General features: G+C 38.0%; 2 protein-coding genes across 2 annotated transcripts; both read right to left on the bottom strand.

The window, feature by feature from the left end:
- Positions 1–1,766: 1,766 nt before the first annotated feature.
- On the bottom strand, positions 1,767–6,256 carry LOC148877920 (F-box protein At4g22280-like). The gene is given in 5 exon segments (XM_088970796.1): positions 1,767–2,319; positions 2,431–2,469; positions 2,577–2,741; positions 4,129–5,024; positions 5,027–6,256. Coding segments are annotated over 5 exon segments (1,455 nt in total). The 5' UTR covers positions 5,118–6,256; the 3' UTR covers positions 1,767–2,055.
- A 1,389-nt stretch (positions 6,257–7,645) lies between these two features.
- Positions 7,646–10,914, bottom strand: LOC148877919 (putative calcium-binding protein CML43). Its single transcript, XM_088970783.1, has 2 exons — positions 10,892–10,914; positions 7,646–8,249 (listed from the first exon to the last, which is right to left on the bottom strand). The coding sequence occupies exons 1-2, from the start codon at positions 10,912–10,914 to the stop codon at positions 7,646–7,648; spliced, it is 627 nt and encodes a 208-aa protein (XP_088826909.1).
- Positions 10,915–13,832: the final 2,918 nt, after the last annotated feature.

Genomic DNA, 13,832 nt, shown 5'->3' with positions numbered 1-13,832 from the left:
CATAAGAAAGCAACCAGTCTGGATGATAACTCCAAACCCCAATCTCTAGCATGCTGAGCCATAATACGAACTGCCGTATTAATTCTCCTAGAAATATACTTAGGCCATATTTGGAAGTGTTTAAAAATAAATGCTAGTTCAAAATAAACACTTATCTTGGCCATTAATCACTTATTAGTATTTAGGAAATAAATCCAAAATAAATGCTTATTTTAAAAATAAAAACTCATTTTTTAAATGCAAATTTCCAACTTTTTTTAAGCACTTGTTCAAATTTTTTATTACAAAATTATTCCTAATTGAATTTTAAAATACCACTTACAAAATTATTCCTAATTGACTTTTATTATTTTTATAAAAACACTTACAAAAATACTTTTACAAAAACACTTTCAATAAAGTAATTTTTTAAAAGCACTTTTATAAAATCATTTTTACAAAAATACATTTTCATAAAAGTGCTTTCACAAGTCTTAAAACTACTTTCATAAAAATGCTTTTATAAAAATATTTTCATAAAAGTACTTTTATAAAATTTCTTTCATAAAATAATTTTATAAAAGTAATTTAATAAAAGTGGTTTCAAAAGGATATATTTTGAAAAATTGAAAAAAAAAATGAAGGACAAACATTTATTTAAGTGCTTATTTAAAAAAAAAAAAACTACCAAACGTTCATTTTTCTCTAAGACTATCAAACGTCCAGTGAACTTGAGAAAGTTAGGGTGCCAAATGCAAATAAATACTTATTCAAATAAACACTTATTTTTACCTAAACACTCCAAAACATAGCCTTAAAAGACAGCATTATCAGAAGGCTTTTTAATTTGCCTTATACAGCGCAAAATAGACCAGCAGGACCATGACAGACAAAAGAGAATCTGAATTTAAATGAATATTCTTCCATCCATAGCAAAACACATTGAACTTTATATATTGCCCTTAATTCAGTTTCTGTACTATCTCAACACCTCCCAAAAAAGCCCCTGCAGAAACCAGAAAATTTTCGTTAAAATAGCCAACAAAACCATAATAATTTTTTTTTTTTTTTGGAGTTGACAACACAACCACAAAATCCTTGACAACTCCCATTCACTCCTGCATCACATTTTTTCTGATCAGCAGCTCCATCAGATTTATTATAAACTAAGTGATCTCTGATCATTGCGGCAAAAAGTAGCTCTATTATCCTTGTTCAGTACTTACCTGAAAAGAGTCCCTACTAACCAAAAACTGTTGCCTTTCATATATTACTTGATTAGTAGGATTCACCATCCGGTATCCACAGCACTTTTAGTTTGTTATTAAAACAAAATCATTCTAACATACCACAAATAGTAGAAAGCAACAGCTATCCAACACAGAAACTTGTCACTTTCTATATTGTCCATTAGTCCTTCAAGTTTGATAACTTTTTTTATGCACAAATATCTTAAAAAATTCCAGTCAGAGAGGAAGAATGTATCTCAGACCATCCTTTCTGTTTGGCAAATTTTTACCAATAAATGTCAATGATAACAGGTATCTTCTACTTTCATAAATGATGAACTACAACCTATTTCGAAAACTTCTACCAAAAACAAATCTATTTGGAAAATTAAATAGCAGCGCTTATTCTCCCTCCAATTAAATGGAACTTAGATCAAAATATATTTCTAGCAATGCTTTTTGCAATCGAAATTCGAAAATGCTAAATTGTTTATTATTAGATTTCATACATTCAAAATATAACAATTTTTAATTCATTGGGTCAAAGTGGAAGAAAAAAGAATCCTCATTATAGTCGCATTATCAGAAAACATTATCTGTTGAATGTTAAAGCTCTTGAATTAAAGCTAAAAACATGATTATTTCAGAAACTCTCTGCCTCATCCATCCCTTTACCAAGTGAGAACTTGCCACAGCATTTTTTTTAGTGCTATGTATGTCAGAGATTTATGGTGATCATCAGGTACTACAACTAAAACCCTCACATATATAACAGGTTGAATACATGAAGGTTGCAGAAGAATCCCATGACCAAAGACATAAAAAGCTCCATAGGTACATGGAAGATTTAGGTGACGACAGCCATAATACTAGGAGAGTCACGCAGAAATGATTTTATAGTCTTCCTCCATTTCCTTTTCCGTTTAACAGTTGCCAGATTTGAAGAAGTGATTATGATTTTTTCCAACTTCATTGCATTCTTCAACAAAAACCTCAAAAACCGGAGTTCATTCTCACATCCTAGAAAATTTGAGATCTCAACAGACTTGAGATGACACGATGTGAACTCTGGTTCCGGTTTTCCTGTATTGCTTTTGGAATAAAATGATTCCTATACAACAAGCAAAACATGTTAGTTAAACAATGTACCCCAATAGACTTCTATTAATTAACCTAATAAAGATCAAACCTAATATATAAAGTACTAGATGCCAGAGATTACCATAATGTAGCTCCTTCTTATATCTAATGGGCAACTTCGCTGAATGAAAGTCAAATTATATAAAAGACCATAAGTTGACATAGCTCAAATGTGAATTAATGGATAAAATAAGCAATAAGCCTGAGACAAAAGTGTATAGGAAATACCTCCATTAGTTCCATCACAAGGGCTTCTATAATAGGAGAATTTTCGAGCAAGTATGTTATTAAACGTAAGGATGCAGTGCTACACATTGTTGTCAGCCTCAAGCATCTAAGATTACAAAATGAAATGTGAACTCGTTCTAATACAGCTGGAGCTCCTGAGACAAACTTAACCGATAGAAAAAAAGGATAAAGAAATCCATTTAGATAATTGTGGCAACTAAGAGGCGAAAAATTTTATATATATACATATATATATATATATATATATATATATATATATATATATATATATATATATATATATAAACAGGTGCTCTCTGGTTCAGATGAATCCCTTGAGAACTTGAAGCTAGTTCTCAGTAGATTTTTCACCAACAAACCCAATACTCAAGTCTATAGAACATTTTTGTGTCATTCAATTTTTTCATATTACAGAGACCAAGAAGCATTTAACTCAAGAATATAATGTGTACAGCAAACTACAAAGTTGCCAAAATAGAAATCTCTCGAGCAATTAGCAATCTTATTCTGAAGAAGATATACACCACAGAATGCGGTATGCTGAATTATCTAGCACATTAATAATTTCTAATTTTTAGTAATATTTTGATGAACTAATTTGGATCTCTGAACATGCTTAACAGTTTCTAACATCTCTAATTAATAACATGTTAAGAAGATCTTTATGTATAATTGAAAAGTCAAATTATACTACGATGGTATAGATTCATCTAAATATTACCATGATTAATAACATGTTAATAACTTAAGACTCCATGATTGAGAAAATTTCTTTATGATGATATTACCATGTCAGTATTTGCACAAATATCATCATCATCATCTGAGCCTTGTCCTAACTATATGGTGTTGGCTACATGAATCCTGTAAGTTCCATATCCATTATTAAATTATGATAGCATTTGCAAAATATAGAAGTACAAGAAAGGAAAAAGGAGGTTCAATAATTCAACAGACATTTTTCTCATTTTTCTCATACTCATTCCCCCTGCCATCCACCTCCCCCCCCCCCCCCCCCCCCAAAAAAAAAAAAAAAAAACGAAATAAACGAAATAAAAGAATACCCTTTTCACTTCTCTATGGAAGCCAATCTTTCAATTCTCATCCTTCACATATTGAATTTATAACTTGTATGAAGTGTCTTTTTTAATCCAATAAATGAATTAGTTGGCTAGGTATTTATTGATGATGAACAACCGAATACATATTAATATCTTCAATCTGAAGAACCCAATACTGAAAGTTGCAAAAGAGAAGAGTAAAAAAAATTACAAGCACCCCGCACAGGCAAATGCAATTTGGGTGGGGCTTAGATTGGGTTAGAGCTAAGCGGGCCTAAGTTGCACCCGTAGCAAAAACTTAATGATATCATCGGTGAATCAAGGGAACGAATGATGGCCTAGCAAAAAAGAATTTTAGTACAAGGAATGATGATGAGTAAGTCCATGCTATGTTATTTTACTTCAATTAAAATAAAAGGAAAAGGAAATATTACCTCAACCGCCCATGGTGATTAGGATAGATCTTTTGCTTTGCCAAGACTTCTGAGAATCTTCATCATGCGTTGAGCATATTCTTCTCTTAACGACCTAAGTATCAACATCGCCATCGCCATGTCCGATTCCATGCGATTATATATAAAATCCATCTCATCTATAATTCTCCTTCCAATGTTAGCCTTGTCCAGAGAAGGCATGTCCAATAGAGTATACTCATTTCTTATGGATCTTCCGCACCTGAAATACTTTAGGTTGGGTGTATCTATCGTGAAGTGGCACCCGCTGTCATAATCGTCATCACTTCCTATAACCAACTCCTTTAGTAAAAGAGAACTAACGAGGAGATACTTCAAAGGATGGAAATAGCAGTAGTGAAAGAATAATTTTTCCAGGACGGGACACCCCGAGAGGAAGTTGCGTATCGACTTCTCATTTATGAAACTAATTGATCCAAAAGACAGGTATTTGAGAAGAGGTAAACTCACTGAACCGGGTAAAGTTAGAGCAGAAAGTCCGAATGAATTAGATTTCAACTTCAGCGTCTGCAAGGAATTGCAGATGTATATCTCACGGGGTAATCGAATATCTATATCACGAAAAGCTTGAAGTTGAATTTCTTCAATATTATAGCTTATCGCAACAAGGATCCATGCAGTGAGGCTATCAACACAACAATGTTCATCACAGGAGATATTGAACTTCACTATGTCAGTTCTGTGGTTACGAAGGAGGAGTGCCCTGGACACAAAATTCGTAAAGGATTGCTCTCTTTTCCTAGTTTGCTGTCTGATCGAAATCGAAGAGAATAGGTTGTGGTCAAAGTTTAGGTACTGAAGAGATTTCCAAAGGTGTCTCCATCTTCTGGACAAAATGCTGGTCCGAACAACATGCTTCATGTCAAGGAAGGAGAGGATATGGAGGACTATGTGGTGGGTAAATTGCTTATCAGTCTGTCTTTTACCTCCCTCATGTTATCTTCATCGTTCGATTTCTTCCGTTCCTTTGTATTCCCTTCCATCATTCACTGGTTATCGCTCTTCACGAACCAATGCAACACAGAAATAATCACAAGTCACATAAACCTGCAGATGTGCAAAGCAAAAACGAAAGCTGAGATAGTGAGAGCCTGAGACGAAACCCTAAGCAGAGGAAGGAAGAAAAGGAGGGGTCTGGAAATATTTGCCTTGTGCCGGAAGCTATCTTCTTATTTTAGTTCTTCTCTAACAGGAAATACAGTTCTTGATTCTGTTTTGTAGCAAGCTGTGTCCAAGCCCATCCGAAACCCACATCAAGCCCATAATTGAGGACTGTCTCATTGATGTTCAAAACTTCAAATCCCAAGCCCATCCGAAACCCACATCAAGTCCTACTCCTACATGCTACATGTGGTTTATTGCTACTGCCAGCTGGAATACAAGCCAAATTGAAGAGCTCCAGCTGTCGAAATATTTCTGCACACGTGGCTACTTATCATTCCAAATCTTCAAGTTGCTTCTAGATCCTTATTCTCTTGCTCTGTAAATATTCTCTCCGTATCTCGGCTCCCTTGTGTTTCCCGTCTCCCGCTGCTCTCTTTCTCTCAATCTGTTAGATCCGACATCCGATAGCCAAATCGCCGTTACTTGCAAACTTTTCGCCATTGTTTTCGTTTTTGTATCCGTATTCATCGCGTCTGTTGTTTTGATATCTAGAAGGAACAGATGCTGGTTAGCTTGAGCAGTGTCGAGATTACGGAGTGTGTTTGCTGATAACAGCTTCGCACAATGATCGGCTGCTTTCAGACGCCAGCTATATCAAATCTTCGATCATCCTATGGAGCAGGTTCTCCTCTCCCATGAACCTCGCTTTTGTCCCAGATCGGATACATTTCTTCCTTCTTCCTCTTCTTCTTCATGTTCCTCGTGAGACGTCTTTAGGCTGTAGACTTGCATGGCATTTCATGTAATTTTAATATAAATGGACCTGATGATTTGCAATCATCTGATCAGGTTACTTCTGCTAAAGCAATTTGTTTGGAGAAACTACTCTGATCCTTTGTTTCAGTCCCTCTTGCTGGTCTGGCGGTAACCGGATGTGTGTATAAAAAATTGTATGCACGCAATGATCGGATAGAATTTCAAAAACCAGCTACAACAATATCGGATCTTAGGACCGAGCAGGTTCTCTTTACCTTTCCATGAACCTTGCTTTTGTCTTGATCTGATACAGATGCTTTAAGAGTTTATCATGCTATCATACCGAAAATATGTGTGGCACCTGAACGTCTGACGCTACCTTGGACAATTGTCTAAGTGTTACTAGTATAACGACATGGACGAAAAATCTAAAATGTCCGTTACCTTTTAAAATTTACATTTTCATCACTGTTCACCGACTCCAAAAAACCTATTAAACCGATCCAACTCGAAACAATCCTACTGTATACCCCAACCATGGTGACTCCACCCAAAATCTTAACCGATCTAACTCGACCTATGAACAGTCCATGGTGACTCCAGTCAAAATCTTCCCCTCAACCCCAAAAGACAGCAAGCGTGAAACCCAGTGCAAATCTTCCCCTCAACCCTCGCCCCAACAGTGATGGTTGAATTGAACGCCGGATCTGTTGAGAGAGTTAAACGCTGAGATTTGAGAGAGTTAAATGCCAAGAGCCGAGAGCAGAAATGATTGTTATGCACCTTTTCATGGAGAGTTAAACTCCTCTATGTGCTCTCATTTCTCTCTGGTCAGTCACTGCCACAGTAAGTTGCAGTGGCGGATTTAAATGCCTCTCTCATTTCTTTCTTTGGTTCTCCCTTGCCTGCTAATACTATTGCAAGGCCCGCGGGGAAGGAAGATGAGTAGAGGAAGGGACTTAAGAACTCGCTCCACAAGAAATAGAAATCCGTCCTATAGACAGTTGTTGGCTTTCGAACTCCTCTCCCCTGAATTGAAGAAGCAAGGAAGAAAGGAGAGAAACGGAGAAGCAGATATAACATTGAGAGAGTTAGTATTGTCTTTGTTAGATATAACATTGAGAGAGTAAGTATTGTCTTTGTTAGATCTGCATTTGGAAAGTCTATTTTTTAATGATTTTTTCAAAAGATAGAAGACCAAAAACCGTTTGACAAACACGTTTGTTCTGGGATTCGGTAACACAAATAGTACTTGCAGGTCCCACTTTATATTTACTTTTGCACAATATTAAAATAGGCCTTGTGAAAGCCTGTACTTGTTAAAATAGAATCAATTACTTCTGGGTTTATATTAGATTAGATGGAATTTAAACTACAAACAAAATTACCAGGACTAAGGATGTAAGGATATATAGATGCAACAGCACTGTGACAGGGCTCTGTGTCTCAACTCTCAAATAAAAATTTTCAAATACAACAGTTATAAAGAGAGAGAGAGATAGATTTCTGATTTTTTGGGCCTGATGGGCATTGTAATCAAGTCTGCCAAAAAAAAGCAGCACCACCCATTTGGCCATGTCTATTGAACTCAACAATCCATCCATTTCTATCCCAAATAATATAATTCTCTCGAGAGAATAATTAAAGAAAGAAATCAAGAGCTGCGGACCAAGACATTTTGCATCATAGCCTTGAACTCGTAAAAGTCAACACGTCCATCATGATTTCGATCAACAGAAGAGATCATCTGCTCAACTCTACTGATCTCCCTTCCCTCTGGCAATCCCAACTTCCCCAGCACCACCTGCAACTCTCTCGCCGATATAAACCCATCTCCGTCCTCGTCAAACACCTTAAATGCCTCTGTCAAGTCCGACTCCTCCTGTGACAAAGGATCTGCGACACACACCCTTTGGTCCTCTGCTTGGTCCACCCAGTGATACGTTTCCCCCAATGACTGGTGCAACACTTCGAAGTCATCATATTCCAACCCTGTATTGCCTAGCTTTATGAAGCCATGCACGATGGAGTTTAACTCAGAGGGGTTAGTGTCCAGGCCGAGAAGGTCAAGAGCTTGGCAGAGCTCATGGACAGTGATTGTGCCGTCACTGTTCTTGTCAAATATATCGAATATGCATCGGAGGCGAAGGCTGTTGAGGCTTGGGCATTGAAGACTGAAGGGCAACGAGAAGGGATTTACTGGAATCAATGTGGATGATGGATAGCGACAAGAAGCATCTCTAAAAGACAGTGAGAAACTGCCGAAAACCCGAGTGAAAATGTGATGAATATATGCTGCGATGGCCGGAGAACAGGGGTGAAAAATATTTAGAAAAGCGACATCGACGAGAAGAAAGGAGGGGAAGAAGCTGAGAGTTCAAACACGATGCTTCTCAGTTTAATTGCTGGGGCAGAGAGTATGAACTCTGGGTCGAATTTTTGTCAAAATGTCGGAAAGCTGAGAAGCCCGAATTGACAAGCTTGGCTCGAAGCTTCTCAGATCTAGATCATTTTGGTCTTTTTAGGGATTTTTTAGCATCTGTCTTTTTGGTCTATTAGGCTTTCAATAGTCAAATAAAAAAAAATACCATTTTTTGTCTATAGCTTTCTAAAAAGTCCAAACGATCTTTTAAGATCACTTGTTATACAATGCCGAGAAGACAGTATAGAGGAATAAGGCCCAGTCGCCTAGAAGAAAAGGTTTGAGTATGGATCAGGTGAAGGCTTTAGAGAAAAAGACTAATGTAATTTTTCGGATCAGTTACCGACTGGGTTTGAGAATCAGATTGGGTTTGAGTGTTAGATTGTAGGAAGGGGTGCTGGTCGAGAGGAAAGGGATGAGGGTAATATTGGATTTTAAAAAATCTTAAACATCACGTGTCTATGGATTTTGATGAAATATTAATGGATATTAATGGCAAAGGTAGAGCTAGACAATTGTCAAAAAAAAGTTATCCATTATTTTAAACATTACGTGTCAAAAAAATTGTTCAAATCTCTTCAAGTTTCATGTTAGTAAAATCTCCCCTTACAATAACCTCCCTTATCAGTTTTTTAACTACCCCTATTATTTAGTCTAAGTAAGTATACCCTTACTTATCAATTTTTTAACTACTACTATTATTTAGCTTAACTAAGGGGCTGTTTGGCAAGTTTTTTTTAGGAAGATTGTTTACTAGCTCTGACAGTCAAAAGATGCATTGAGTTTTTTGCATTAAGATTTGAGTAACCTGAAACTAGTTTGGCTACCATGCATCTTCTTATGTGCCTTTTCGTGTCTTTCTACAAGAGAATAAAGCAAGAAATATGCATTGAATTCAGTCCAAAATAGGTTTTTTGTCTTTTTTTAGAAAGATCTTTTACTAGCTCTAACAGTCAAAAGATGCATTGAGTTTTTTTGCATGAAGATTTGAGCAACCCGAAACTAGTTTGGCTTAGACCTATTCATGGGTCGGGTGGCCTGACGGGTCGGCCCGACCCCCGGATGGGCTTGAACACCTATATAGGCCCACAGGCTTAACCTCGGGCCAAAAAGCCTGGCCCGTAATAAATTCGAGCCGGGCTCGGGATTTGCCAAAATAGCCCGGCCTGACCTATAACTAAACCTAAAAACCCTAATCGGATACCCCTCTTTTTTTCACCTCTTTCCCTTCTTTTTCCAACCGAATTCTTCTTCTCCACATCCTCTTTCCCTTCTTTATATTCTTTTTTTAATATAAATAAATTTTGAATTTATATATTTTTTTAATATAAATAAATTCTTATTTATATTGATTATTGAATAGGGAAAATATCAATTTTTTTTATTAGGTCGGGCTTTCGGCTCGTGCTCGGGCCCAAGTTGTAAGCCCGTTGGTCGGGTCGGGCTCGGGCTCGAGCCTAACATATTTCTATTAATGAAGAGTAAAAGCCCGACCCGAGCCCAGCTTGGTCCGGCCCATGAACAGGTCTAGTTTGGCTACCGTGCGTCTTCCTATGCGTTTTTCTATCTTTCTTCACGATAATAAAGCGAGAAATAATGGAGCTTTTCGAATTCAGTTCAAAATAGGTTTCTTGTGTCTTTTTGGTGCATCGAATTTTGGCGGCTAAATCCGCTACGAACCAAACAAAAAAAAGACCGCAATGTGGTCTGCTTAGGTTGTAAACAACCGAAAGACGACGCGAAAAGACACGCCAAACAAGCCTAAGTATACCCTTAGGCTATGTTTGGAAACGATACAAATGGTGTAAATCCCAGTTCTAGGTAAATTTGCACTCTGGTTCAAAGCAAGAAATATGCGAAAAGATCCATTTGGAGCTTTTCAAATTCAACTCAAAATGGGTTCCTTGTTTCTTTTCGACGCACCGACTTTTGGCAGTTAGATCCGCTACGAACCAAACAAGAAAAGACTGCAATGTGGTCTGCTTGGGTTGTAAACAACCAAAAGACAATGTGGAAAGACATGCCAAACGAGGCCTAAGTATACCCTTAGGCTGCGTATGGAAACGATGCAAATGGAATGTAAATCCCGATTCTAGATAAATTTGCACTCTGGTTCACTTTTGCCTATGTTTGGCAACATTACAATTATGCATTGACAAATGACAGACCAATGCATATTTACATTGATAATAAGATATAAAAGTACATCAATTAAAAGAAGTAAATTTGCATTCATGTTTGCATCCATTAATCTAAAAGTCTGTTTGGTAAGAAGGTAAATTTGTTAGTGCAAAGCTAACCCAATTTTGCAATTTATATGAACTGTTTTACACTCTACATATTTGCATTCACAATTATTTGCGTCCTTTCCAAACGCAGCCTTATTGTTTAACTATTATTATCTTGCACAACCCTTACTCTCATTATTGTCTTGCACCATCAATGAATTCAACGGAAAAAGTGAAATGACAAATTTACCTTCCATTATTTTTTGCCTCCATTTCCGTTTTCTGTTTGCCTCTGTTTTTGTCTTCCATCTTTGTCATTGTTTCCGTTTTTTGCCTCTGTCTCTGTTTCCCATCAGAGTAGAATCCCTTCTTTCTTAGTTGGTAGGTTCTTTGACTCGTCGGAATAGAGACTTGGGATCAAATCCCGCTGCCACCAGGAGTTGGGGGGTGAGGGAAAGGGGATGGGCTACACCTGTTGTGTAGCCCCATGAAGCCAAAAAAAAGAATCCTTTCTTTCCCGCAGCGATTTCAACAGAATCTTGCCTGAGAATTTTTCCCGCATTCCTCCGCCATCCGACAGTAAAAGCGACTGGTCCATCCACAACCACAGAGATTGTAGTATAAACATTTTTCTGTGTCCGTCCTTACCATTCTAATTGAGTAAATTTCACTCCTAAAATCAAAACAAAATTTCATCATGTCTTCACTCTGATTACACTGTCCCCAAGTAAACTAGCATGGTGTTTGGAATAGACATGTTCATGGGCCGGGCCAGGTCGGGCTTTTACTCTTCATGAATAGAAATTTGTTAGGCCTGAGCCCGAGCTTGGCCTGACCAACGGGCCTATAACTTGGGCCTAAGCCTAACCCTGATAAAAAGCCCAAAGCCCGAGCCCGAGCCCAGGCTTTTACTCACCGCTGGTGACTGTGTTCGCTGGAGCTGAGTTCGCGATGAGTTGCGATTTTAACAGTGAAAAGTGTTTCAGTTCGCGTCTTAGAGAGAGAGAGAGAGAGAGAGAGAGAGAACTCACCGTCATTGCCGGTGCCTATATTCGTCGCCTCGCCAATGTCTGAGATTTGAAAGAGAAGTGAGAAGAGGAACAAGACAGAGAGAGGAGAGGACTCACCGCCGGAGTTGTTGCGTCGGTCAATGTTCGTCACCTTGTCGGTTGTGTGGCTACCTGAGAGTGTGAGGACTGAGGAGGATGTGAAGAGAAGAGAGGTTTGGCTAAGGGGAAAGAGGTGAAAGAGGTGAAAGAGAAGAGAGGTTCGACTTAGGGTTTTTTAAGTTTAGTCTATAGGTCAGGTCGGGCTGGGCTATTTTGGCAAATCCCAAGTCTGGCTCAAATTTATTACGGGCTGGTCTTTTTGGCCCAAGGTTAAGCCCGCGAGCTCATTTGCATGTTCAAGCCTGTTCGGGGGCCGGGCCACCCAACCCATGAACAGGTCTAGCTTGGAAGTGTGGACGCTTTTTGGAATCGATTTTCAAGAAAAAATGCTTATGCTTTCAAGACCCATTTTTCACAAAAAAAATGCTTCTACCATGTATGCAATGAGCAACACTATGCTGTTTGGTAAGGTGATTTTCATCACCGTTTTTCATGTATGTGCTAACAGGTAAGCACTACATAGGATACATATTAGTCAACCGTTGGGGGAACGGTTCACCGATGTGGATCCGACATAACGCCATCGGTGGGGTCCCAATTTTCGAGACATGCCAGATTTTTTAATAATCGGTTGAACCAAACAATGAGATACATAGGCATTTGTTGAAATGCCTATGTGAATCCGACGTAACACCATTTTTTTAAAAAACAGCCACGGTTCCAAACATCCCCTTACGAAACAACCGTTATCGGGGTTATATGGTCGATAACAATCGTGTAAGTCCTAGAAAAGACCCGCGGTCAATGACATGGTGCTCGACGTTGTCAAACAACAACTCTCTTAGGATTGATCGGAGTGGAAGTAAGGGTGTCAATGAACTGGTTTTGGATTGGACCTTGTCCAATCTAAAATTAATTTAAACAGATTGAACGGACCAATAAGACATAGTGGATTGGACTAATCTGATCTAAAATATTTATTAGATTGGATTGGACCTAGTCTATCTGTAATAAATTTATATTAGATTGAATTGGATTAAGCCAATATCTCCATTGATATAAAATAAGAATATGTATCAATAGACCGGATTTGAGTTGAAACCAATCTAAATCAAAATGAATTTGAACTGATTGGACAGTTTAGGCATTGAATTGGACTGGTCCAAAATTGGTCCAAAACATTCATTGAATTGGATTGAACCTGATCCATTTATAATGGAATCACATTGGACTGGATTGGATTGGATTGGACTGGACCAAATCCAGTCCAATTGACACCCCTAAGTGGAAGAACGTTACCCGCCATGAGATTAGTCTTCTTAGGGCAATAGACAAACTGGCTGATTTACATGCCCTCTGCAGTGATGAAAAGCTCCTTCTGATGCTTGTAGCGGAAAGAATGGCAGAAGGTTACCCAAGCAAGTGGTGCACCACGACCTGGGTCATGAACAATCTCAGTGACGACACCCTTGAGGTATCATTGCGCTTGCCGAAGTTAAGGCTTCTGAATCTAGCCGGTCGCTTCCGATGGTGGGTGTGGGACTTGAACACTGATCCAATACTCTTACGTGTACCCTTATGTTGCATTCTAATCGTACAACCCATCTCCTAGGGTTAGGGTTTTGCCGCGGTGGCGGAGAAAGATGCTCTCATTCTATTTCTTTCATTCTCTTTCTTCTCTTTTCTCTCTTTCTCCCATTTCTCTTGTCTCTTTCTCCCCTTTTTCTTGTCTCTCTCGGTCGTATGCATTCTCGGCTCTGCCGCATAGAAAGAAGATTTGAAGCCGTTGGCTCTACTATATAGAAACACTATATTTGAGAACCGACATAACAGTCCCGCTCACAAGTGGTGAATAATATTGGGTTTTAAAAAATTTATTCCTATCAATGACGGGTTGAATTAGTTAAATGTCAGAAATAATAAAGGTGATAAGTGTAACAAACCACTGAAGTTTGATAATTGCAATTACTTATACCTCTCCTAAGCATTCTGATGTAACCTTTTGTAAAAATTCTCAAAAACTTATGCAGTTTGTTTTTTTTTTTTTTGGCTTCATGGGGCTATACAACAGGGAGTAGCCCA

The sequence above is a fragment of the Nelumbo lutea genome, chromosome 1 (assembly GCF_056320005.1).
Source record: "Nelumbo lutea isolate HS-2025 chromosome 1, American lotus-T2T, whole genome shotgun sequence".
NCBI lineage: Eukaryota > Viridiplantae > Streptophyta > Magnoliopsida > Proteales > Nelumbonaceae > Nelumbo > Nelumbo lutea.
The sequence above is the reverse complement of the archived record's forward strand: the minus strand, read 5'-3'. Positions and strand labels throughout refer to the sequence as shown.